The sequence below is a fragment of the Varroa destructor genome, unplaced genomic scaffold, assembly GCF_002443255.2.
Source record: "Varroa destructor unplaced genomic scaffold, Vdes_3.0 BEIS01000006.1, whole genome shotgun sequence".
NCBI lineage: Eukaryota > Metazoa > Arthropoda > Arachnida > Mesostigmata > Varroidae > Varroa > Varroa destructor.
The window spans coordinates 5,889,708-5,915,192 of record NW_019211459.1 but is presented as its reverse complement, the minus strand read 5'-3'; the positions used below and the strand labels follow the sequence as shown (position 1 = coordinate 5,915,192).

Here is a 25,485-nt window from a genome sequence, read left to right as displayed (position 1 = left end):
TAGATATATTCGTCTTCGGAGTTTTGCTATCCTTCTGGCTTATTGTTCCTGTATCAGAGGCAACTTACACCTGTCTTCGTTTTTCGTATTGTCAACCAGACTAAAGTGCCAGCATTTTTCCTGCGAGCGCGCACTGGCAAAATTTCTTTGTCATTAAAGCAACCTGCCTAACATTTATACGAAAATCGTAATTAGATCAAGAATTGCTTCATCCTGTGCACGCTAGCCAAATGCTTTTCTTCGCCTGGGCTTTTCTATTTCGTCAGCCCATTGAATCGCTGTTCAAATGCGCGTCATTTGAATAGATCCTTACTTCGGCTGCGCTATCTTTATGGATGGTTATCCAAAGCAGTCATTTCGAAGGTACAAAGCCAACTACCGTTGTTACCGCCATCACCGTCAACACTTGAGAACTTTTTAGCTGCTCACAGGAGACTGTCGGATCTATTCGCGTCACATGGTCGCATTTGTGGTGATGCCAATCACAGCAACTGTCCGAGTATACTCACAGGCGCAAAGCGAGATAGTCAAATGTTGCGGTCATGAGATTAATGCAACAGAATGGCGTCGACTTCATCATCACCTCTTTAATAAAATTGTACCGAAGCAAAACGCGTGATTCATGAGAGACTGTGTACAAACACTCATCACGGCACAGCAAGGACGTTATCAATGATGATCATGATAGACATGCTCAATAGTATCTCTAGTATTTGTTTTTGATAAGGATTTCCACCCAACTTCAGCCTCTTAATACGTTTCTAAATTGCTGATGGGCATGAAATAAAGAAAAATAACTTAAAATCAACAAAATTCAAAGTTACTAATGATGTGCAATCGTGCGATCTATCAATATCTATAACTCAAACACTGAAAACGATTAGTTAAGAATACAAAAAACATGTGCTTTAGTTAAGTTAGCTTGACATCATATCTGGCATATATCCTGCGTGTTCGTTTAGAATATGATTTTTTAATCGAGCTACCGTTACAAGCGGAACCGTTTTAATTGTGAGTTGACGTAAGCGGATGGACGATTTCAGGGGGCCGACCGCGACGCGCTTGATCGTGAAGGAAATTCTGCGTTAGCCCTTGCGGTTGCTAACGGAAACGCGGAAGTAGTCACACTTATAAGGCTGGACCAGTTCCGAGATGACCTCAAACTAGAAGACTCAGACTTCAGCACTGGTGAGAATGAATTTGATCGAATATTTTTAGGCTAGTCCTCATTCATGTGAGCTTCATTCAATCATTTATATGGATTTCATCGCAATACGTAAGGTTTTCGAGTAAAAGATTATACTTAAGTATATGAAGCCGCAAAAAACGCGCATGAAATATGACTCATGTTTTTTTCTTCAACTAAACACTATGTGACCAAATAATTTCCGCTCGTGTCGTACAGATATTACGAATCTAAGATTAGACATTTGTTGCGAAGGGCTCCTACATTCAGAATAATCTATTTATTCTTCATAGAATTCATAAAAAAAAATTACCTCATATCTTGACTAGTACACTCAAGTAAGTTACCTCGAGAAGGCTTTCAAAAAACGTCGGCAGCTTTTTTTTCCACCGACAACGTTACTGCTGTTTTTTTTTTATCAATTTTGTAAAAAATATGACAAATATTTTATGCTGTCTTATTATTTGGACAGCTGCCATCTTTTAGAGATCAGACAGCGATTTTTCGTAATAGTGCTGGGTACTGAATGTGTATGTGTGGTCGCCTCTTGACAGTAGTACCATCAATGAGCCTAACAACTGGTGGACGTACCGAAATATAGCTTGTACTTTTATACCGCCAGACGTGCGGAATTCTCGATCCTCTCGCCGATAGCCCCTGATCGCTATTTACTATTGATGACCGACTGCGATGCATTCATTCCCAAATTTACTTGCCAGAACTGTTGTACCAACAACTAGAAAACAACCTCCGTAACGAACGTAAAAGTTTTTAAAACTATTACGTATCGAACTCTAACTTAAAATAACCCGCGACTATGATTCGCCACTAATTTTGCCATTAAGCTGCGAGAGCTAAAATGTTCGTAACCTAATAACGTTTCATATCTATGTATAATTCTACCGAGTAAGTCATCCAATAGGCAAGACTGACGCCTGACTACCGTCGATCAGCAAAGGTTAATTTGCTGAGGTCTCTGAAAGAAAAGCAATATTCGTTCCTACCACAAAGCTCGTCAACTGTATAGCAAACTCAATTGTTTCTAATCAGTTGACGTCCTTATTTTGATAACCTGGCGATAACCACGGTCTGTACTACAACGGCCTGTGAGTATAGTACACTTGAAAACGAGTAGGCCTCAACTGTTGTTTTCTACCTGTATGAATAAAGGAATGACGTGTACCATTGATGTTTAGGAAGTGCTAGGTTGTAGGAGCCACAAATAAGTCTTCAATATCATCGATCATTGCTTACGAAAGGGAAAACAGCGTATTATTCAAGTCGATTTCATCGAATGAAAAAGTTACGCTTCGATTGGTGCGTTCAGAAGGAAAAACCGGAACCCGATGCACAGCTCTTCCGCTTTCGAAGTTTGCTTGGTGGCAGTACGGCCTCATGAAACTGAAGCGAACCGGTTTTGAAGTCCGTCCTTGAAAAGACAGCAAATGCTATAGAACGGCTCGTTTTAAGACTGTAATATTGTTTTGCAACTACTGTGAACAGGGAAAATTATATTAAAGTGGTTTATACTATTAGTGGCTCTAATAAAACACACGCCTTGAACAACTGCCCCGTGCCTTATGTGTCGTATTCCTATTCACTTTTGTTTGCCCCGATACGAGCACCGAGACATGAAGCCTGTTTTGCCTAGTCCGTCTAATCACCTATGACTGCTGTTGCGTTGGGCCTTTGCAAGACTCAAGCAGTTATCTAGTAGTGGGTTTTAATTAGAGACGAATGCCTAATAGGATGCCGTTAATGAAATTTTGGGACCTTCTCTGACATTTCTTTTTAATAGAAAACGAGAACGGAAGACCATGCACCTCCCAGTTGCCCTTGCATGTATCGTAGCTGATTCGATTGATGGTACCGGTGTTGGCCACACCGTAGCGCACTTACCAGCAAGTTAATAATAGCGATAATAATTTTGTCTAATAGCGAGTTATGCGATATGATCGTGACGCCTTGAACGGTAAAGTGGCTATATTCTATATTATAGTGTGATGTTCCGTCCGGCGAATCAAGTGCTCCGCCCAGTCCCGTTCCTGACCGGTTTGAAAAAGGCATTCAGGGCACCTCAAATAATTTCAAATTTCTAATTAAAATTTGATTTCTTCGTGCTAACAGTCTGTGTTCTTTTAAATCTAAAATGGCCTACATTTTCATGTTATGTGACTTTTAGACTGTCCAGAAAGCAACTAGAAATCTCTGCCAATGGATCGTTTACAAGGCCTGTCAAAAGATCCTTGAAAATATCGGTCACGCAATATCCTATTTGAAAGAGGGCATCTTCTGCCTTAGCAACAAGTGTCTTTTTTGCAGAAAATAAATTGCCACAATCCTTTTTTTGTTCTTTCACCAAGACAGAAATTCTGCGTTTGGCTGATCTCCTCTTCCGCCTCAAATTTTACTCCTATATATACGTTAAAAAAAGTCTGTTGTTATCTTTCTAGTACAGCAAAGTACCAGGTTTAAAAGGCCAAAAAGGCACTGCTTTCACATTTATCGGCGGCGATGACAGGATTTTAGGATATGACAGGTAGAGCTTTACAGTCGACATTCGGAAGCAACTATTTAAGTTCGAGAATCGCTTAACCCGTATCGCCATTGTAAGCTGGCCTACTTCCTATGGCGAGAAACGGCTTCAAATTTACTGCAATAATACAGTTCGTATTACTCTGCTACGACTAACTAATTAACCGAGAACACTTCGCAGAATCAAGACGCTCCTAATAAAATCGATTGGCGTCGACAAATGTCACGGTGCTTAATATCCTTTCATACAGGTAATCGAGAGAATTACCTTCTTCCTACATAACCGATTTTCGAAGCAATTTACCATATGGGGTGTAATACCGGATGCATGTTTACAAGAACAAAAACTTACTTTTATTCAACGTTTTGTGATCGTTCGGTAATTGATTCCAGGCGGGGACGTCTTTGAAAAGGCCTTGCGGGATTTTAGCAGTAAAGGACGAGATGCGTCGGGCAGAGCCTCCGTTCCTCCTGCCGGCGCCGCGACTGCTACCACCACTACCGCAATCTAGACGAAAGTTCAATGCTAATAATCACAATTGTCAAAACATTATTGCGAAGCGTTGCGTTTCCAGATCGCTAGCCTAGCAGACCTTCGATTTATGCCTTGGCCATAAATACAGTTGGATAGAAATCTGAAAAGGACCAGTGTCCTACGCAGTATACACAATACAAAATGGCAGCAGCTAGCAAGCCAATCATCGAATGAAGTTTCAGAAAATCGGTTTCAGCGGGACTAGCTCTTACATCGAACACATTGGACAATTTTGAAAATTTGAGGCTATTCACTACTAGCGTAAACGAAAATAATAATATAGATGAGCGTTCACGTCTAAAAGGCAGACGTTTATGAAGGGCAGTTTTGGCCTTAGAGGTCGACAGCGTCAGTTCTAAGGTGAAAATTACCGCAGTGTGGGTATACTATTATATAATATGCTGACGGGGTGAAATCTCGAACGATAACTTTTCAACCGCTCGAAACTTATTGATGATTGAGTCTTAACTTCATTACGACAATGTTTGCTTTACTGTTCGCTATACGGGATAGCAATGGCGTATGAGCTTCGGTTGATAAGACTAACCAAAATGCATAGCCCCCCGTATGGCGATTCGGATGTCGGATGCCATTATTTGCTATTGTAATTATTGATTGTCTCATTGATTTGTAGATTATTTGAATACTGGATTATTATTATGTACATATATAAGTAATGTTTCTAGCTTCGTTTTGAAGCTCACCATTGAGTCTTCGTTAATGAAACGCGATAAAGCGTACCATCGAACGTCTAGCTGCGTATGTCACATGCCTGTATGATTCAGTGGTGTGTAGGACCGTATTGAATCACTGTTGCAATGGTACGCCGATCGAGCAGAAATACAATGAATGCAATTGTAGCCCGGTGTTTAGCGTAATAATGCGCTGGATACACTGTTGTGGGCTGCTTTCCTGGAACATCACGTTCGGCTCAGTTGTCTGAGGCCGTCCATGTAAAGGAATCAATGGAAATTTGTTGCAGGCAGTAATCCGTTTCTACAACACCCTATCTGCGTATAGGACATCATCTCTACTAGTATTAATTACGTTTTAGTGATAAATGAAACAAAATATAAATAAATAGTATAGATAAAAATCTCGCTGGGCTTCAATCTAATTAAGTGCACACAATCGTTCTCTAGGTGAGCCTTTAAGACGAATAAATTCAACTTCTTACCTTAATAACATAACTGCAACATAATAATCTGTTGCTTATCCAAACGTTACTCAGCAATCTAAAACATTTTTTTTCTCCATCGCCTTGCTCTAATACAAAAATTCCTGGTCTGTTCCAGGCCCCAAAACACATATACCAATTCGGATGCAAAATTAAAAAAGACATTAATTGTACACAAGACAACCTGAAAGCCTTTTACATATATAAATGATATGAAAACTCATATTGAAAAAATCGCATGAAAACCGAATAAAACCTTAATCGATTTTAGAAGAATGCTTGAAAGCTTCAGAGAACAGAAAAAAAAAAACTTCTAAGGAAAAATAACGAACACTGTTTTTGAATCAGTCTCTACTAATTTAGCAGTAGATGATCACTGGCAAGCGAATATAATCTATAAAGCCTATCCGATAAGCTAATATATCCTCTTCGTTTCAAGTGCTACGTACGTACGTCCGGCACAGAATATTTGCGTGTTATCTTTTTGTTCTGAATACTATACTCTTTGTAATCTTGTCGATCCATGAAGTTTGCTTGTGATGAGGTTCCTTGCGATTGACCATTCAATCAATACTTAGGTAATAGTTAAGCATGGGCTGTTTTTTCCATCGGAACGCTCGATGGAAAGGCAGAGAAAAGCTATTAGATAGGATTGATCTTGATGATGCAAAGCGTAGATTTTTTTTCAGTTAACAAAACCTGTCTTGTAGATTGCAGAGTGTAACACGAGGCGGGTAGGCTGCATAAGTGTATTTAACTTTTGAAGAAGCCTACATAACAACGTAGTAAATAATGTCGTAGGCATTTGACTTTGGTCTTTGTCACGCTAGTTGTCGTTAAGCGTGAAAATTAACATGCGCGAGAGATACACACAAAGGTCCAAATGATAAATTTACAACCCTGATAGGCTTTGCAGTTCCGCTACCATCTCCATAAGTAATAGTTAGTCGACAATGCAGTGCAAGGCTTCAAAGCCAAGGCGTCGTTACCAAGGTTAGCTAGACAGTTTCAAGAATGATCCTTCAATTGACTCGCTCGTAATAAACAGATATAGATAAACTGTAAGGTCAACGTCTGTTTCGGGCTTTGTGAAATAAATATCTGGCGTTTTTTCTAATTGAAACGTATCAGATTTCTCCCGTCTCTCACGGACCGTCCTTGGCAATAGCCATTTGCTAAGTGGCTTTGAACAACAAGACGTAAGCCGATCCCTCAAGTTAACCAGATCTGGCTGATGAGCCCCACTAGAGCGTCAGGCTGCTCAACAGAAGTGTTGTTTCTCAATGAAAATATCATAATGAGTAGTGAAACAGGAAAGCTCCTCACAGAGAACATTAAAATGGATGAAAAACAAGAGGCTACAGTGTCAGAAAAAATTAAATTCACAGACTCCTTATTTCCCTCCTCTCTTTCAAGCCGTTGTCATTCATTGCCGATTCTTTGAAAAGGCTATCGTTAGGATTCTTGATTTTGTTTCGAGTTGTAAACATACGGAAAGGACAATGCAAGTGACGTTTACGAACGTGCGAGCACGGATCTCACTATACGACAAGAACATCTATAAGATGTACTAGAGTTTTCAAGTCATTTGCTATGATGAATTGAGAAGAAATCATGCATCCACTTATCAGACAGTTGTCGTCATCTGTAGTCTGGCCATGAAATGGCTCGTTTGTTATTGGCACGATAAGGAAACACGTGACGACATAACTGTAGCGAAATAATTATAAAGGGGTAATTAAATTTAAACCCGTTATGCTGATGGCGGGTTGGAACGCTCAACCTCGGCTTCTTATAGCTGGAGACTGTTCTATTGAATTGACCGTGCAGACAGCTGAATTAAAAACATAATAGAAAGGACTATAGTCGGAAACGCAGACGCGGCCGCGGCACTCGAAATTATCGTAAATACAATAAGCTAATTAGATAATACGGCTACGCTTTTCAACCTGAGCTAGAAAATTAGAGATAATATTCCTGACCGGGGTAGCGAAATGGGCGTACTTGCGACAATCCACAGACCTGCCGCTAATTTTGAATGATCCATTGAGAAGTACAAATATTATTTCTTTATTCAATATTCAGCAATAATCCAGGTCTAAAAAGCTTTCGTTTAGAATAATTATTATTCAACAGTTGTCTGCTCTTCTGTTGTTGCACACTAGAAAAACTCTTTATTGAACAATAAACAACAAGACAAACTACCTATGTAAAAAAAGGCGAAAGATAAATTTCTTTCGATGCGGTCGTTCTTCACAATACAATCATGTTGACTAGGAAAGATTAAGTCAGACCCGATTTAATCTTTTTTTTTTTTTAATAATTTTAAAACAGATGCGCCTTGCACGAATCGCGCAGCCATCAAAAATAAAGATTCTACCTATGAATTTATTAAGTTTACTCCAAAAGTTGTCCTCTAACATATATATATTGCATTATTACATGGTATTTACCGCGATTGTCTGTTTCTGCCATTACTCTATTATTCTATTTGGCGCCCTACAGAGTTATATGTACCTGTACGTGAAGTATGTAGTAAAAATAAATGGCGATAATTACAACTGTATGCGCCGGACTATGTTTCCTTGCACCCCTTTGTCGTCGTTTTTATCTAGAAGATTTGGTGCGACTAGAAAAACATGTCGCTGTATTGTTTCAACAACAGCTACTCTCGATTGCGGTTATCTGAAGCTTTATATCGCAAAAATCGTCTACTGCGACCGTTTCAACATTCCGAAATCATTGGAATGGAAGGGTTCCATATGGTAGATTATGGAGACGGACATCGTCAACAAAAGTCTCGATATCTACGTGTGGTCCTTTCCATCTCATGCTGAGAGTAACATCTAACCCGTGAACTTCAATAGGTTCGCGCGGTGATTCTGAGTTCCAGTAGTTAGTTGAGGTGATTTCTTTCCTTAGCCCGCGTCTGCCATTAAGTCTCAACGCAAACGTCCCGTTGACAAAATGTATGTGTTCCTGCACTTCGACGGGAATTGTATCATAGTACCGACCATTATCAATACATACTGTCATCGCTGATGGAGAATCTCTCCAGCTCACTGGAATGTCAATGGCAGTGTTTAATTCTAATACGTATCGAACATTGTTTTTGGTTAAAATGACGACGATTTCATCCGTCCTCCATGAAAGGCCCTGGTACCAACCATTTGCCAAGCAATACTCAATTTTATTAAAGAATAGGTCAAAAGCGTAAATGACCGTTTCAGGAATATCGACGACTTGCCACATCTGGCTGAATAGTTCCACTAGTTTCACACGACTTTCACATTGGTCGGGAACCTTACACCCAATTCCGAAGCCGCGATCGCCCATTATCGAGTTGTAGAACCACATGATATACTTCTTCTGCAAACATACATACGCGTATGTAGGCTCAATTAGAATGTAGTAAGTAAACGCCTGAAAAAAGGTACGGCTACAGTTACAGGTTAGACTCAGATATATCTAGGCACCCGCAGAGTGCCGAAGAAATCGAATGAGCCATTCAAACTCACAAATGTTTGGTAGCTGAAGACAGTTTGTCTTGACCACTCTGGACAATTAAGACATATGGGCTACTGTGTCCTATATTCGAATCTTAATGGCATCTCCCACGAGCAACTGTCCAAACATATCTGTTAATATTGCATACAGATCATCTAATCTTGATAATAATAACGAAACCTGGCCGTTCTTACTAATATATACCAGGTCCTTATAATAAAGCATTTAGTAAGACACACCTACCCAAACTTTCCGCTCATCGACACGTAACACCTACATTATCTTACCGAAAGTGATTTAACGAATATAGAAATAATTAGTGCTTCCAATACAATAGATAAGTAGTTTTTCTATAATACCGGTGAATATAACATCAAAGAAAATTATTTGTATATTAATTGAGGCTTTATCATCATGTCGAAGCACAGAGCATGACGGGCGAACAGCGGAGTGTACATTGTGCGAAATGTTATCTTCTACCAATTAAAGATTAGAAGGATCGATTATTTTTCCTTTCTCCTATTATATATACATGAAGATTACCTACCAAGTTAGGATGTTTCCAGTGGTTAGCAAATAGATAGCAGATATCCGATCGAGAAGCGTCGAAAGCTTTTCTGAATGCGACTTTATCTACAGAACTGAGTTTAGGAAATCGGGTTTGTGGCCGGCGTGGACTACACCACGGTAGTTTCCATTTTGTCCAAAACTCCCGAAGACCACCCATAGTGTGAGCAATATTTGGTCGTATCTCACTTCCAACGTATTTTGTTCAAAGTGTCACTTACGTGAGCGCGCACATAAACAAGCGACTGAAGGAGCACTCGTTAGTTGTGATTCACGGCGCCTGCCATAAATATGGGAATTCATGTGCTCACATGCACACACATCGTTGGTCGGAGATGAACTGAACGTAGGTTGTTACGTCTCTCAAAGAGCTTCCTTTTTCTTTAGTTCCTGACTATTACATATCGTAGCCTAATCGGCGTTCATCTGTATGGATATATAAATATACATCCTTGATGATATTGAACCGCACGACATAAGCACTGAGGACAAAAGACACTAGCAGCCGGTACAACTTTTGCACGAACGTCGCCGTTGCGCGTGACGTACAACTCCAGGACCATCCTGGAGGTCACCTATGTCGTAGTCGGCCTCATCGTCATAACTTACCGATAGGTCACGGGTGCGACTATGCATAACAAGTGCAACCTGTGCATTGTAGCATACATCGGATACTAGCCGAGTTATGCATTTCACTATTGACGCAAGAAAAATCATATGTTGTTATTGTCGCCAGTGCTGGAATAAGATATTTAATATTGACGTTTATATTTTCATTCTCCTTGCTTTTTCAACATGGTCGTACAACCATCCAGCGACGGTACGGTTCTGTAGTGTTTTCGTTGGTCAGATGCAGAGTTGAATAAAATATCACTACACTTTTCTTTTTCTAGGTGAATTTTCGCTGCATGCCACCGCGTAGTATGCTCCACAATGTAGTATCGTTTCGAAAAAGGCCTTTTTGACATTGTTTATAGACAGCATAAATGCATTCGTCATGTTCCAATTGTTCAGCATATCTAAGCTCCCCTCGGTGCATATTGCAACCCCCTTTACCATTCGTTATTTTCGATCCCTTCGTACATTTGGTCATGTCTATAAGTTCTGACACGTTCGGCAGGGCTGACCTATTCTAAATTTATCACATCTTAACTAGAAATATGAATCTGGATATTTTTCCGGAAGTAGTAACACCGACATGGCGAGGAACCTGCGATCAGTAGTCGAAGTCGTCTGTTTTGTTACATCGTTCGAAACTTATGACCCAGCATATTTTACCCGCACGTGACATACGTGCCCTCAGCTTCCGCAACTCGTCATTTCCCTTATGCCTTTTATGCTCTTCGTTGTTCCTCAAGATGTTTCTGGCTGCCTCCAAACGAGGCAATCGCTTCTTTGAATATGTGAATTCTTTTGTCCCAGTGAGGCTCGGCATGACGGGCATAAAGTATACAGGTGTTTTGATGCATAGGTACACAACTGGGTAGTTTCGCCATTGCATCAGTGATTTTAATGGCGTCCCAGCCCGCAGACTACAGGTCGCCGCGTTTTTCTGGCACGTTTTCTACGGTCCCGTGTTAAATATGTTTTATGCTTCATCCAGTTAAAGTCATAAATTAACTTGTGGGCTTTAAGTAATGTGAGTTAGAACCCGTTAAAAAATATATTGAAATATCGGATAAGAACATGCGCGTTTTTCCCCAAAGATGCCAACATTTAACATACGCGTACATATTTTTACTTGTAAATCACGGTCTCGCATATTGATTCGGCAACTTGTTATTGCCATTCGTGGGCCGGAACCCGTTCGTACCCATTACAGTTTCCTGGTACTGGATGATGTACTTTTTCTATGAAATAGGTATAGACAAGTAGAAGCATCTCGGTAGAATTATATGATTTCGGAGCATATTGAGGAAGTTTGTTAGCTTTTCAAGGTTAGAAACACTGATGGCGGCAAGGGTTCCCTGAATCCAGCTGCTACCGTATAATAAGCATAACAAACACGCAACTAATCTTCCCAACGTGGAAATGATAAGCAACCATATTACTTGTTCTCGGCATTAACACTTGAAGAGGCGACTGTAGATTTTCATATAGAAACATGAGGTAATTGTTTGTCCGATATTTGCTTAAATTCCCTTCTTTCTCACGGGTACACTATATCCAGGCAGGATTCAAGAACGGGGTCTAAGAAACTTGATAGATTGACAAATGTTTATGCGATTTTCTCTGTTTAACAGGCGAAGGATGGAAAAACATTTCGTTAATTATTTTTTTGTTGAGCGGTTGAACGGTTAAAATTAGTGACGGCGATAAACTAAAGCTAACCTCGAAGCACGAACCCCATATTTCATTTAAGTACTTTTTAGACGAGTATAAACTTGTTCTCATATTAGTAGTATCAATGATAGCAGAAATTTAACGCTTCTCTATGGTACTCTGCGTGCGCTATTGATGCACACATGGCTCTGCACCGAAGTGTGTATTGAAGAGCATTACGTAAGTTTCAGAAAGAGAACTTGTTCTAATTTTACTAACTGATATCATCGCTAACTAAGATATGTACCCCGTTAGTAACCATTCGATTACTCGTTACTTCCTAATGTTAATCACAAAACATGGCCAACATCCTTAGCGAGCTTAGGCCGAAAGACTGACAAATTTGTGGAACTGTATGGGAAGTGTGAAGCCGAATTTTTAGTTTTATATCTCGCCGAGCCAATGCTTTAGCATATTAGGTTTGCTTTTTATTATTTTATTGCTTAATGATGAATTTATACCATTCTACATATAAGTGTGAGTATACATACATGTATACATACACATAATATTAATACATATAAGTATGGCAATTTTCATTAGATTACGAAGGAATTACAGATATATATATATATATATATATATATATTTCCTTTTGGGGGGCCTATGTAGCAACGCTATGACGCACTATTGGTGCACAAGTATCGTCGCTATAAAATAGAGGTGTTCCTCAATTTCTCAACTTTACACACCATTTCGATATTTATCTCTTTCGATGACTGATACTGTCTGTCGCTAAATTGAAATGATGCGTATGTACCTACTGACTACAATTTAGCATATAGTTGAAGCTTGAAAATGCCAATAGGAACAAACAATTTCAAATGTTGCCGCGTTTACCCTTCCGCAAAACACTGTCTACTATGGTAAGCGACTATGGACCAATGGATCTGTCGATGTAATTAAAGTCGCATGCTACGGAATATGCAAATTATAGAAAGAACAACGAATTTCATAGAAGGCAGAAGAAAAGCAGATAAAATTGTCATTTAGCACATATCTATGTTTTGTTGATATCCGTCTGTGTAGAACATGATCTCCGATGTATTGGTAATAGCATCATATGAGCGACAAAATACAAGTCTCAAAATTGCCAGTTTAATGAAAGCTGTTATATTCCACCGATCCTAATTCTTCGACTCAGCATACCTGCGTGTCCGACGATGACAACAAACTGGACAATCGCAACAAAGATGTTCAATAACTTTTATACGTATCCTGAAGTATATGACTGGCTAGTTACATTTCGCCCAAGCGAGGACGATTACTTGACAGAAAATGGCGATTGCGATGACATGTTAGTCGTTCGATGGGCTAATTTGTTGATGCACGCCGACTCACTATACAACCGAGTCTATCAATATCTATTTTACAGCAGTTTACTTAGATTTGAAAGTACAGAGAAGCAGATTGTCTTTTCGTCTTACTCTTTCAGCTCATTGACCCACGTTGACCCAGCTTGTCAGCTCAACCTTTTCAACCACTACCTCGATCAATCAAGTCACAAGGGCCTCTCTTCTAGTTAGACCAAACGGAAGTTACGGAACCCCCATTCGTCATCTGACAGGCTCGTATGTACAGCAGGCAATATGTACATGTGTGCCAGTCATATACATGTATAGATGTGCAAGTAAAAACGAAGTTTTCGTACAGCATAGAGCTGACAAAGAAAAAAAAACCATTGTAGAGCCTAGATATGCGCTAGTGACTGACATGCTAATTTGGCACTCGCATGACTTAGGAATATATCCAGCACCATCCGCTGTAAGAACTCGAATGAATGTGCGGATGCGTTTCCTGCGAGTTTGTGAGCAGGTTTTCCGTCCACTCGAAATCCGAATAGAAAGTGCAAATGTTGCAATTTCCTCTTAAAAAATCGCGCGAAAAGTTCACGGATGGGCAAGTAGTTTGATTTTCTTCACTTTCTTTATCCCAAATCTGATATATTCTCCTAATGATGGATGCAAAGAAAGTCTAAAGCAGTTTAAGCTCATTTATATTCGCTTCTGGTTTGTATGTGAGAAAAGAATGATTGAGCTCGATTCTTGGGAGCTCGATAAACGTCTGAAGGCTTCTTTCCAGTAAGCAAACATTGTGGCAGTATTTATCACAGTATGTTAACATGCTCAGATGCGACCTATCAGGGTCTCGCATATAGCCGACACGATATGGTCTAAATTGGCACAAGTAACCACCCTTTAGATCCATAAAAATATACAAAAACTATGGAAAGTGGTATCTACTTTCGGCGTTCGAAGTAGATGCTAAGCTTGATTTCGCAACCGCAACCTATTCCTAAAATGTTTACAGGCTTGTAAAATATATTATTCGCCTAAGTGACTCTAGGCTAGTAGGCTCAGTGTTGCTTTGCGTGTTATCCTCATTACAGGGCTATCATTGCAACTCCATCTTTCACTGCTGTTTCAGGTTAGCAGGGTCCCGTTGATTACATCGATGCGTGAAGTGCAAGAAGTTTCAGCTCTCTGATGGGACTCATTTTTGAGATAGACAAGTAATTTCGGGTTGACGACTTTTTTTCCGACCGATTTTTCGACGACCTCAGAGCGGGTGAATTTGTTGAGGTAATTATGAAATGCCGTATATGAATGATGCCTGTATTAACGTGAAAGAAACAACTGAAGCATTTTCGGGTATTCTGTAAGTTAAGAGTGTTTAACTTTGTAGTCATCATATTTTGCTGTACCCACGCAGATACGGTTTCATCACTCAACTTGAGGGCGATAATTGAGCGAAAAACAAGTGGTTTCTTTCCCTATATGGGAACAGACTGCCCTAGGGTGGAGATAGAGCAGTTTCAAGGAAAAACAAGGCTGTTAACTTATGGCAAACTGATCTTCATCTTCCTTAGTTGTTTATTCTTAAAACTATGGTAAGCTAAGTATTTCTAAAAATCATAAAAATCATCATAAAAAAAAAACAGTATAAGTATACTGTTTAGCGTAACAAGATTAAAAACTTATAATATCGCCCAGCAAACGTACAAGCTGGCAACTACACCTGTCGTTATGCATTATTAGAAAATGTCTGTAGCGTGCGTCAGTCGCAGACCGCGGCAGTTTACACACCCACATTAGTAAACATACAGTGCCAATCGCCTGAACAAAGAAAATAGATAATACCTTTCCGAAATATACGGAAGCTGTTTTCGCAGCTGTTTCTCCGCTTTTAAATCTACCATGACATCAATTTGCCAGACAATTTGCTAGATAATCCATTGTAACTACTCGTAATCAGGAAAAAAACTTTGTTCCCAACACCATGTACAATTATTCGTAGAGTTCTACCAAAATCAGTAATCAACAAATAGCAGCAATCACACACATACAACGCCTTGGTAGCTAGCGTACTCATAGAGAAAGACGATCATTTTATGCACAGTTACCTATAAATTGAATTTCCCAGTAGTGCTCCAAAAGAGGTCACCGCGATTATCGTTGCAAAAACCGCTACTTACTTTCGGCAAACCTCAAGTCATCTCGAACCTTTAGTCGAGCACGTTTGTCGTCTGAGATCTCTCCAATCTACTATAATTTTCCCACTAGCTGACAGCGGGCTCCATTCAGGATACTTCCCGAAGTGTGCCACATACGACATTATCTGATCCCGATAGTCTGAGTGTTAAGTTCTGACGACGACTGGCTACACTAACCACGATTAGCAGCATCGCAAGTCTAGAAAAAGTTTAGGTTTCCAAGCTAATACCCGCTGCATATACTAACAATTACAATACAACGGCTACAGATAGAAGACTCACGGACATACCGAAGCTTAGCTTGCTGGGAACAGTTCTGCTGGCATATTTCACTAAAGATAGGCGAAAGAGAGTTGAATAACGACTGGCACTAGTATTTTGCTACATAAAATACTAATCGAAATGTATAAATTGAAAGCTTCCAAGTGTAATAGCATTTAGCAGGTAGCCATTATAATTGCTCAGCAACATCTTGCAATTCGGTTGGCGTCTGCTATGACAAATAACCGATAGAGTGAAGAGTAGTGTAAAATCGATATGAAGTCGCTCTTTGTGAGCGAAGATAATGAGTGTCCTCCCTATAATAAATCCACTCCTGTTGAATCAAATAATATCCCTACAGTTTGCTTGTTTCTGATCCCTTACAACTGATAAGTCAGCATCCAGTATTTCTATACTAATTCTGTTCAGGTTTTGCGGTGTTGAATAGAACTTCCCGACTAAACCTGTAGCAGGTCCTAATATTTATTCATTCGGGTGGGTGGTTGAATTTATTAAGTAGATATATATACATATAAGCTTCATATACATATAAGTGTAGTTGCCAATCCCCCGATCGAGGATGTCTCCATCTAATAGAACACTTTAATCTGAAGTACTGTGTTGAAAATAATCATAGATTCGGAAACTCTATTTCTCAAACCCCGCCAACATTGAATGGAGCGGGAATTTTAACCTTCGCATTATGCACAGGCTGTAGCTGTTGATCCATCAATAATCCTATACTTACTTCACCGGCCTGGATTCATTGTTGGACTGCTGCTACTTCGAACAAAGGCATTGACTTGGATCTTACGGATCAGTTTTTGATTCGTAAACTGATGCGTAAAAGATCCTGAATACAAACTATGTAGAAATTGGAAGACAAATTTCGATATTAGATTGCGGTTAGCACGTACCTGACCTGTAGGTTGCGTATCGGACCATTACTTGAAAGTGAGCGTGAGAACTTGAAGATTATTATTATTTTTATGCAAATTAGTGACTGACCTAATGAAATTGGTGACCTGTTTTTTTCTTAATGGGCACCGACTTATTATTATGCTGCGAAGACAATATAGAAGCTCATTTGTGGTACCTTATTTGTTTAATAATTGACTCTACGAGTCGCTATCAATCGCTGTTGCTTGTCTGCTGTTATGGGGCGTCTTATGCTTATAGGAAAAAGAGCACCCTACTATTTTAACGCAAAATTAAGATGCTTAGTAGCGATTTTTAGACCTTTTTACGTATTTTATTTCTCATCTTTCATCCAAAAAGGTGCTTTTCGATATTTTCGTTTTGTAACTTCAGTACGTGTCAAAAGCCCAATGTGGTCATTACAGTTTTGTTCTTGACAATAATCTGTGCAATATTCAGAAATCGTACCGTACGCGATCACATCACATTTGCGCGTACGGTCCAATGAACCAGTTAACTTTCGAGGCGTCGCATAAATCCGCTGCCACTTAATCAGTCGTCAAATAATCGAAAATTTGATAGTGATAAAGAGTATGCAGGGCTATTACTTTCCGCGTAGGAACAAATAATACGTCTGAACTTTAATATTACTAGAAACTATCTTTCTCATGTGAAACTGCTCGACGCAAATTGCCAGTGAACAAGTTATATATATGTATATATATATATATTTGTTCGTAAGGAAAGTTGCGTATTTCTTTAAGAAAATACCAGGCTCGCACTATTTCACGTACCGCATGTTTCATTATTGCACGTCTATTCCTAAACTGTCTATTTTGAACTTCCACCACAGAAAAGCGACCCTCCTTGAACAGTGCCTTAGCAAACAGTGGCCGATGGAATGAGCTCTGTACTATACTAGACTCTACGAACGAGCATTCATTTATAATTGGATTGTTCAGTATTCCAAGCATGTTTTCCAGTATATACTTTTATCTAAGATAAATTGAGCCAACACCCCGATAATTTTCCGTTTATCGATGCTGCACGCAGCGGCGTATTCAATAAAATGAATGAATTTACATGCGTTTTTTTATGCCCCCGTGAATTACTCACATCTTTATGCATATCTTACATTTGTAATCACCGGAACGCCCATCAAGTTTATATACAATACATACACACACGTAATATTTGTAATATAGATTTTTATTTACTTATATGTATTTTAAGAGCTCATGCTTTTGCATATTTCAACATCGTTCTGCACAGCTGTGTGCTCGTTATTTAAGAATAGATTAATTCAACGATATGTTTCGGGCTTTGTATTTGTACCTAGACATACAATTCAGAAAAAGAGACTTCACCGACCTTTAAAAAGTTTTCATACCCCTTCTCGCTTCTTATAACAAGGTCACCATCAGATCCTATCTACCGCCCATCTAGCTATCTGTATATATTTACCTATATCCATCTATCTATATCTACCTATATCTACCTATCTATATATATCTACCTATATCCATCTACCTATATCTAGCCATCTATATATGCCTACCTACATCCATCTATCTATCTATATCTACCTATTTATTATAGACATACGTGATTTCTCTACCACTTTCCTTACACTCAGTCGTAATATATTAACCTGTGGGCTTCTAATTACATTTATATATAGATCTCTCCCTTCTGATAGTAAAGCAAGCTCGCGAATTTAAACGAGTTCTTCTTCAGTCGCATACTATGGCGAAATCAATTAACCAGCGCCCTTAACCTAGCTTGATCTTAACAAAGACCTAAAAATTACGAACTTTGCCAATGCGATTCACCACCAACGCCCAGACTAAAGACGTCCGACAAAATGTTTCTCGAATCTTGATGTCATCACTGTCACCAGTCCATTAGTATGACAAGTCTTCAGCAATTATCACCGCATAGAACATACACACAAGTGTCGGAGGGTATCGATGATCCGATTGGCCGATCAAATCACAGATGAAAGCAGCACCGCGATGCGTCGTTATAAATGCGTTACTTCGCTGGCGCGACTGCAGTTGCCACAATATACTGGCATCTTTCCATAATTTCTAATCTCTACACAGTCTCACAGTAATGACAATGTCATATGGCAATATCACATTACCCATAATACAAATATCTACAAAGAAAAAATCAAAACTGGTGATATAGTCACACAACAATGGGTAACCCTATGACCAGACATTTCCTTTAAGCAACAGTTGGTTGTAGGTAATCCTATTTGCACATTTCTATGTCATCAATATACTCCATATATCTACCTGACCGATTAAGCGGACGAGAACACTGTTTAGATACTACACGTGTCGTCTTACTGGCGCGGCTTGACTTCCATGAGTTCAACGGTGTATCACGTACTCCGATTCCCGTCATAGCCACTTGAAGTATAAACTAGGTGTATAACGGTTTGTGTTGTGTAGATTAAAATCAATCATTTATTTAGGTCTGTTTTTTAGGTAGCGTCTCAGCCTTTTTGCTACCGCAGTTGATCATGATGTTGACACAGGAACGAGTAGGCATTTATTATTATCATCATCAAATGGCTTTGGAAGTTTTTTTTTCACTACTGATTCCCAGATCTTGAAACATGATAAGGCAGGCATAATTACGCTTGGTGCTGACCTAGAAACTGGCATCGGCCATGAGAGAGATCTGCTTCGATGACTTTTCGTTACCGTCGACTGATCGTTGGCCGCAATTAGTCTATTAAAACACCACCCGAGACTTAACTTCACAGGGCGTGGAAGAGGAAACGGGAGTAAGAACATACTAAAACGTGTCCACGCGTGTTCCGCAGTTGTCAAATCTTACGTATGTGGGCGTTTCGCTGCTATACGCTACTGAAAATCATCACCATTTTCAGGAATAGGTAAAGTAGTCAGGACCCTTCCTTTCCACTGATGATTTTGACTACACGTGAATAACACCACATATAATTGTAATAATTTGGGTGACTTGACACTCGGAAATCTTTAGGTAAATCCCTGTAATCCAGCGTGATGTTCAGCCGGTCACGGCCGCGGATGCTCATCAGAGCGCCCGTCGCTTTCTCGAGTCAATTATGCTTCCTGTCGCTGCAATCGCTACACGACTATCAACCACAGCAGGAATATACAGGCTAGCCAGATGAACAACTTCGACACGAGCTGGTCCTGCATATTAAATCAACGAAACAAAGCAAACGACATGATACACGAGGAACTTCCCAGCATCAGGAGCCGTCAGCGACGGCAGCATTAAGTCACTGTAATTCTTGCCAATTTTCACAAATAACAAAGACCCATGGCAGTCTACGATTTTATTGCGATGACAACAACAATAAGAATAGCAAACAAATTACAAAAGTACGTAACAACAAACAAGACAACACAAGTTCAAGACGAAAACAGTAAGAGATGATGACAGATTGATGCAGCAATAACGATATCAGCAAAATGAGTATAAAAAGCAGCGTTCAAGGGTCTAACTTCGATATACTTCTAAGCGAAAATACACGAAAATGCCTTCTTTCTTTTTTATCATACACATACAGGACGTTCAAAAAATTACGCCATTCTGAGCAAGATTCACTTTGATGGTCCCAATAGTAGCCTTCTATGCAATCTGATTTTGATTCAAGTTCAGATAAACTATAGTGGCGTCTATGTGAGCAAAAAAGACACGACCTCAAACGTTGCTCAATATTCTGAATAACCAATGCAATATCGTTGTCTGAATTTCAATTTGCGAAATAATGCATGAAAGATTATTTTGTAAACCGCCAAACGTAGTCCAATCTGCAACGGATCGCCTAACTCTTTGCACACCCAATAATATCATAGCGTATCGATGGCAAGAAATATAACGAATGTAAAAATAATTTGGAATCAAAATATTCCTGTCATACCTAAAAAAACACTTTTGATAGGTTCCAAATTTCCAAAAAAATAAGGTTCCAAAAAACATTCCAAATTTTTATAGAGAGTTATACCGAACCGAAAAGTGAACCTATCGTAAATGTTGCGGTATAAACTGGGCAGGAAATTATCGCTCGATACTCTCGAGATTGCTGATGAAATCTTTCTGTTTATATCATAACGCTGACGTTATCTAGCTCCTAGCATAAGCAGAAGAGCTTTAAATAATTTGAAACAACTTTGTCTCAATTGGCAAATGCTTTAAACGCCAGAATGCTTGTAGCATAACGTTCGTTTTACTCATGTAAATCAGTGTAAGCAAAATTGCTTTGATTTCATGTCAGTTTGTTACTGTAAAGCCAGCAGCGTTGTTTCGAATTATTTTCATTAACGTAGTCGTTTTACTACCAGCGAATAGATTAGCCTACGATACAGCAGATTCGCATACCTACCATCATTACCGTCTCAGCCGAGTGGAAATCAGGTCCAACAGGACCTGCCTGCCGTTCGCCCGTCATTGGTACACTAAAGTTGAACGTGGAGGCAAACAGTGTAAAGGGAAATCCACCTAAAACCGGTAAATAAAACAGGAGCATAATAACTTAGTTAATAACTAAGTTATTACCTAGGCTTAGCTTCGTATAAGGATCTAATTATGCTTCATATGTAAGGGACTAACTAAAATAATATATAGCTGCAGAAAGGTCGTACAAGAGCTCAATTTTAATGATTTGGTAAAACGTCAAAGATGATCGAGATATAATCAAAAATATCAAACACGAAAACATTACGAATTAGTAAAACTGGTTACCAATTCCGAAGTTCATTTGCAAGTTCGATGTATCTCCAAATCCAAAGTGGTGTGCTTCAGCGCGCGACGTAGCTTCCGGTTCAGTTCGCTGTCCGGGTGGTCGGGGAGGCATCCTATCCCGAGGGTCCTCCTTCGATCCGCCACGCCCATAGATAGGAATTACCTTGTCACGACCAATGCCGGCTTTACAGACAGGACACACCTGTCCCAAAATTAATTAACAGGAGCAAATGGGACGAAAAACCGATGCCATAAGTAACTGATTACTTAAGCAGCTGGCAAATTAATAATTATGAAAGAAATATTAGAATACGATGCTATTATTCGAAAAGGCATGCGAAATTAATCTTTGGGGTAAATTTTGTAGGACCTGAAAACTAACATCTGTTTCTCGTCACATAGGACCCGACATTTGATAATCGGCTCACGTGAACACTAAGATAATACTTTAATACCATTGCCCATTTCGTCGGAGCACTACAGACCTTCGAACTCAATGGTAACGAATAAGCATAATAAAATAGGCAAGTTAGCTATAAGAAGGTTTCCAAATCGGCTTCAACTTTCCATCTCTAGCGGGCCCTGGCTAATGATTCACTTTGTTGATAAGCACAAAACGTGGCTTACACGTAAATTTGAAGCTCGACATTCATTACGGCATGATAAAGACACATACATCAATATTGCGTCATCCCCGTGAAAGCCGTCCGGTTTATGAGTTTGGTGAAATGTAGAAATTCCGAAGTATCGTATTTTTTAATTCCAGTTTAAAACATTTTATCGGTACGACTAATACTCTTAGTTGTACCGAAATATACATTTTTTGGTTTCGGTAGTCGGACCGAAACCTTACTTACGATGTACTAACATATCCTAGAAGAGTGCCGACCTCTATTATTTAATTTATTATTATTAATCAATTGCATCGCTAATATGATATAAAGAGCCCAGGTTGAAGATTTAAGCCGTAATGTAATAACAAGAACAACAACGTTGCATTGTTTTGGATCGATTATAGTGTGCCTGCAGCATTGTTTAAATTTTACACAGCATAAATAGATAAAGTTCATTGGAGACCTTTTACTTAGTTCAAATAAAAATAGTTTTACTACTTAAGATATATCGCAGTCACATCAAGTAAACTGCGCATTTTATATATCAAAGCAGTTCAGTAACACTCCAACCGCTGTCTTCTAGCACAGACAACAGCCAGATTTATTGCAACCTAGCCCTCCCAATCCCTGCCAATCCTCTCCGTGCTCTAAGATCGAAAATTTCTAACGGAACTCATTTAAAACATCAATATTGACTCCATTTTGTTGCTACACCGATTTCAAAACTCCCGCCAACGTTTAGTTTATTCCGCTATATTATCGGATGGTCTCAGTTTTTTAGGCGAGTGATAATAAAATGCTTAGCAATACACAGCTTTTGTGATCTTAGCTATGGAAAAAAAGTTACCAAAGTTTAATTTGTCATGCAACATTTACTGGTCAACTCCACACTGAACATTACTATATTCTCCACGTGCAATACTATTATAATCATTTATCAATACTATTGTTATAAAATTATTACCGGACGCTGCGGCCGTATTTCAAGCCACTGATGAAGACATGGCCAACAGAATAGATGGCCGCAAAGACTGATCACAGCATCGCGCGCCGTGTCCAGACAAATATTACAATCGAATGACTCTTCGCCGGCGGCTTTACTCCCTGTGCCCCCATCAGCGGTTCTGGCCATAATGAAAAGCGAAGAAACACGTCGGAAAATGATTGAGGTCAAAAAATATATGGTCACGTTCATTAAACACTTCCTGGCGTCTGTAGAATAGGGCTGGCTCCAAGCAGCCAGACAGATAGCCAAACAGAGACGTAAAAGACGCTACACTATAGTATGCGAAAGCGTCTTTAAGTTCAAGTATGTTGGCGTGATGGAAGACACCTTGTCCCAGTTTTCCAATAATGTTATGGCAAGTCGTCGCAATCGTATTTGCAATGGGCGTAAAAAACTATAATAGTAATTCTATTCACCCACATACAGTTGTTACTTTTTGCACATATAGGAACGATTGGTTCTCCAGATAAATTATCCTACTGTTGCTGTAGCTTCGTTCCACTATATGGACTCTTTATCCTTCGATGAATTGTAGGTTCTTGTCACGTCAACAATTTCCTTTGTCGTAAATACTGCGTGACCACACACGCACACGCAGGCACACGAGTGTGTTATTGTTCCTATAAAGTCGAGTGAGCAAGTCGGTCTGCAAGAGCGAAGCTCAGTCAATAACAAGTCACCACCTTAGCTGTTCCTCTAGAAAAATTTGTATTACGGAATTTCTTGCAATTACGTTGGAAATTTATTAATACTGGTTTATGACACTATGATAAGGCGAAATTGAGGAAAGATGTCCTCCACAGCCCACGATTCGGCACTTCTGAATTCCACAGACTTCCTCGTAGAGCCAGTAATTTTCCCCAGGGTCGTTCGTTTGAGTCAAGTGGTTAGTAAGCACGCTGAGAGCAGTCAGCTGAGCGTAATAAGAACAGATGCGAAGTCACTATACGTAGAACTATACCGGAGGATAGCTGCGCCGCTTGCATCTAGGCCAATCAACCCCTTTTTTGTTAATCTAAGCACATTCATTACAGGTATGCCCCCTTGCAAACCATAAGAGCGCAATGTGACGTGTGCAGAAGGACAATTCTAGCTGCAATTTTCGAATGATCGCACTGTGCCGCTACATAAACACGTATGACCATTAGTTTCGTTTTCTTTTTTAGCGAGTTCCAATGACATCTCTAAAAATGTCGTTATGACACGCCACCATATCGCTTTCCAATGGAATTGGCTCTTAACGTTTCAAGTACTTAACAGAAAGCAGCTGCAGCGACGATGCGCCATTTCTCCGTCAGCTCAGCTGCTGCAGCCGACGGCGCTACCAGTATCTGTTCAGTTAGGAACTGCCCAGTCGACGAATGTCGTGTAACGGCACCGAACAAAGTATAATTTGGCGACCCTGAAGCGCTCTTGCCAACAGGAGCAGTTGATATAATGAACTTTTTGAATATTGTTCTTAGCTTGTGGAGACTATTCTGCTTATTCGAGCAGCGAAGCCGTCGTGTCCCTATAGGAAAACAGCAAGCTTTCCGTTTCGGCAGCCTTTTTGGTCGTAACGTAAATGGATTCGGTGTCGAATTTTAGCCGTTCAAATTCACGCGGTTATACTTAGCACACAGCACAACAAGTACGCACAAAAACAAGCCTGATGATCACAAAAAGTACACGTAGACTACAGACACGCAGGAATGTGCTGCCAATGTACAGCGAATTTCCTAATACGCAATTTGCCGTCGAATCAGCCATACACTAATCAGCGTTGTAGATTGTTAACGGCGATTCGAGCGAGCCATTGGAATCTGTGGCTGTGATCACTCTAGACACGAGTCACACCTAACCAGAGCCTGTGTGTACGTACAGCGGAGGTACGACCAACGGCAAATGGAATATTGTCTTGGTTACGGGCTAGCTTCCTTGTACCACACCACTGAAACACCTTAGGTGGTGCCTATGTATATCTTCTTCTGCCTGATTAATGTTTGTACAAAACCTGCAACTATCATATCACTATATCAGGGTAAGCGGCGAGTGCGGTTGCAGCTGCGATCAACAGATATCCGTAGGCTGTAATCGGTTACTCCTCTTAGTCAAACTGGGCAAAATCCTCCCTTGACAACAACATCAACAACAACAACAGGAAACCTAAGTAGTGATGTGGCGTTGCGCCTTGCAACGTTAACAATATGTTAAGCTGTTAATGTTACGTTCGCATTGTTATCGTCACAGAGATTCTACTGACGATGGCGGGGAAGGAAGGGGCAAGGGGTTAATAAGCCTGCTCTGACAACAAGACCACCCTATCTCCTTTCACTAACACCTAGCGCCTGTCTACCAATCTGTGGCGAATGCACTACTAGCTGACGGCGATAGGTAACGTCTCCGGCTGCCAGCTGGTTGTATCGAACACAAACTAGACGAACATACTGCACTGAACTGCTCCGGATAGGAGTTGCTGCTGATGGCTCTCGTCGTCGGTGTCTACGAAGAGCCCAGTGTTTACCATCTAATCGGTTGTGTGCTGCGCTGTTAGGTCTATCGCTCGGGCAGTATCACTCCGCCGCCGCTTCTGCCAATGAGCTAAGCGATGGTCGGCCTCGGGCAGGCAGCCAATC

The 25,485-nt window shown here is 40.0% G+C and overlaps 3 protein-coding genes and 1 long non-coding RNA gene across 13 annotated transcripts in view; 2 read left to right on the top strand and 2 right to left on the bottom strand.

Annotated features, from left to right (window-relative positions):
* The window catches only part of CenB1A (Centaurin beta 1A), a 30,018-nt gene extending 24,258 nt beyond the window's left edge, over nucleotides 1-5,760 (top strand). For all 8 annotated transcript variants that reach the window (XM_086993754.1, XM_022813037.2, XM_086993755.1 and 5 more), the window contains 2 exons: nucleotides 1,044-1,188; nucleotides 4,115-5,760. In XM_086993754.1, coding sequence (XP_086849880.1) covers nucleotides 1,044-1,188; nucleotides 4,115-4,233 — 264 coding nt within the window. In that variant the 3' untranslated portion in view covers nucleotides 4,234-5,760. The remainder of the gene's footprint in view (nucleotides 1-1,043; nucleotides 1,189-4,114) is intronic.
* A 1,719-nt stretch (nucleotides 5,761-7,479) lies between these two features.
* LOC111253531 (uncharacterized) lies at nucleotides 7,480-10,204 on the bottom strand. Of its 2 annotated transcripts, none has more exons than XM_086993758.1 (2): nucleotides 9,488-10,204; nucleotides 7,480-8,856 (listed from the first exon to the last, which is right to left on the bottom strand). In XM_086993758.1, the coding sequence occupies exons 1-2, from the start codon at nucleotides 9,665-9,667 to the stop codon at nucleotides 8,173-8,175; spliced, it is 864 nt and encodes a 287-aa protein (XP_086849884.1). In that variant the 5' UTR covers nucleotides 9,668-10,204; the 3' UTR covers nucleotides 7,480-8,172. The 2 variants fall into 2 exon arrangements, with proteins under 2 accessions (XP_086849884.1, XP_022668778.1); XM_022813043.2 differs by having other exon boundaries at nucleotides 7,480-8,802; nucleotides 9,488-10,193.
* A 2,093-nt stretch (nucleotides 10,205-12,297) lies between these two features.
* LOC147754788 (uncharacterized) lies at nucleotides 12,298-15,935 on the top strand. Its single transcript, XR_015329909.1, has 3 exons — nucleotides 12,298-13,400; nucleotides 14,257-14,411; nucleotides 14,542-15,935. It is a non-coding gene; the product is annotated as an uncharacterized LOC147754788 (long non-coding RNA).
* A 1,754-nt stretch (nucleotides 15,936-17,689) lies between these two features.
* LOC111253216 (E3 ubiquitin-protein ligase RNF185-like) lies at nucleotides 17,690-25,300 on the bottom strand. Of its 2 annotated transcripts, none has more exons than XM_022812329.2 (4): nucleotides 22,829-25,300; nucleotides 21,251-21,452; nucleotides 20,892-21,007; nucleotides 17,690-19,695 (listed from the first exon to the last, which is right to left on the bottom strand). In XM_022812329.2, exons 1-4 carry the CDS (start codon nucleotides 23,057-23,059, stop codon nucleotides 19,627-19,629), a joined length of 618 nt encoding a protein of 205 aa, XP_022668064.1. In that variant the 5' UTR covers nucleotides 23,060-25,300; the 3' UTR covers nucleotides 17,690-19,626. The 2 variants fall into 2 exon arrangements, with proteins under 2 accessions (XP_022668064.1, XP_022668065.1); XM_022812330.2 differs by having other exon boundaries at nucleotides 20,901-21,007; nucleotides 22,829-25,296.
* Between the last annotated feature and the right edge of the window lie 185 nt (nucleotides 25,301-25,485).

What these genes read in the sequence shown, in the direction of transcription:
- LOC111253531 (XM_086993758.1), bottom strand. Translation starts at nt 9,667, where the DNA reads ATGGGTGGTCTTCGGGAGTTTTGGACAAAATGGAAACTACCGTGGTGT. An exon ending in ACTGGAAACATCCTAACTTG is followed by an intron (nt 8,857 to 9,487) that starts GTAGGTAATCTT and finishes ACCTTTTTTCAG; the next exon opens with GCGTTTACTTACTACATTCT.
- LOC111253216 (XM_022812329.2), bottom strand. Translation starts at nt 23,059, where the DNA reads ATGAACGTGACCATATATTTTTTGACCTCAATCATTTTCCGACGTGTT. An exon ending in AAATACGGCCGCAGCGTCCG is followed by an intron (nt 21,453 to 22,828) that starts GTAATAATTTTA and finishes ATTTTGGGACAG; the next exon opens with GTGTGTCCTGTCTGTAAAGC. An exon ending in GCAAATGAACTTCGGAATTG is followed by an intron (nt 21,008 to 21,250) that starts GTAACCAGTTTT and finishes TACCGGTTTTAG; the next exon opens with GTGGATTTCCCTTTACACTG.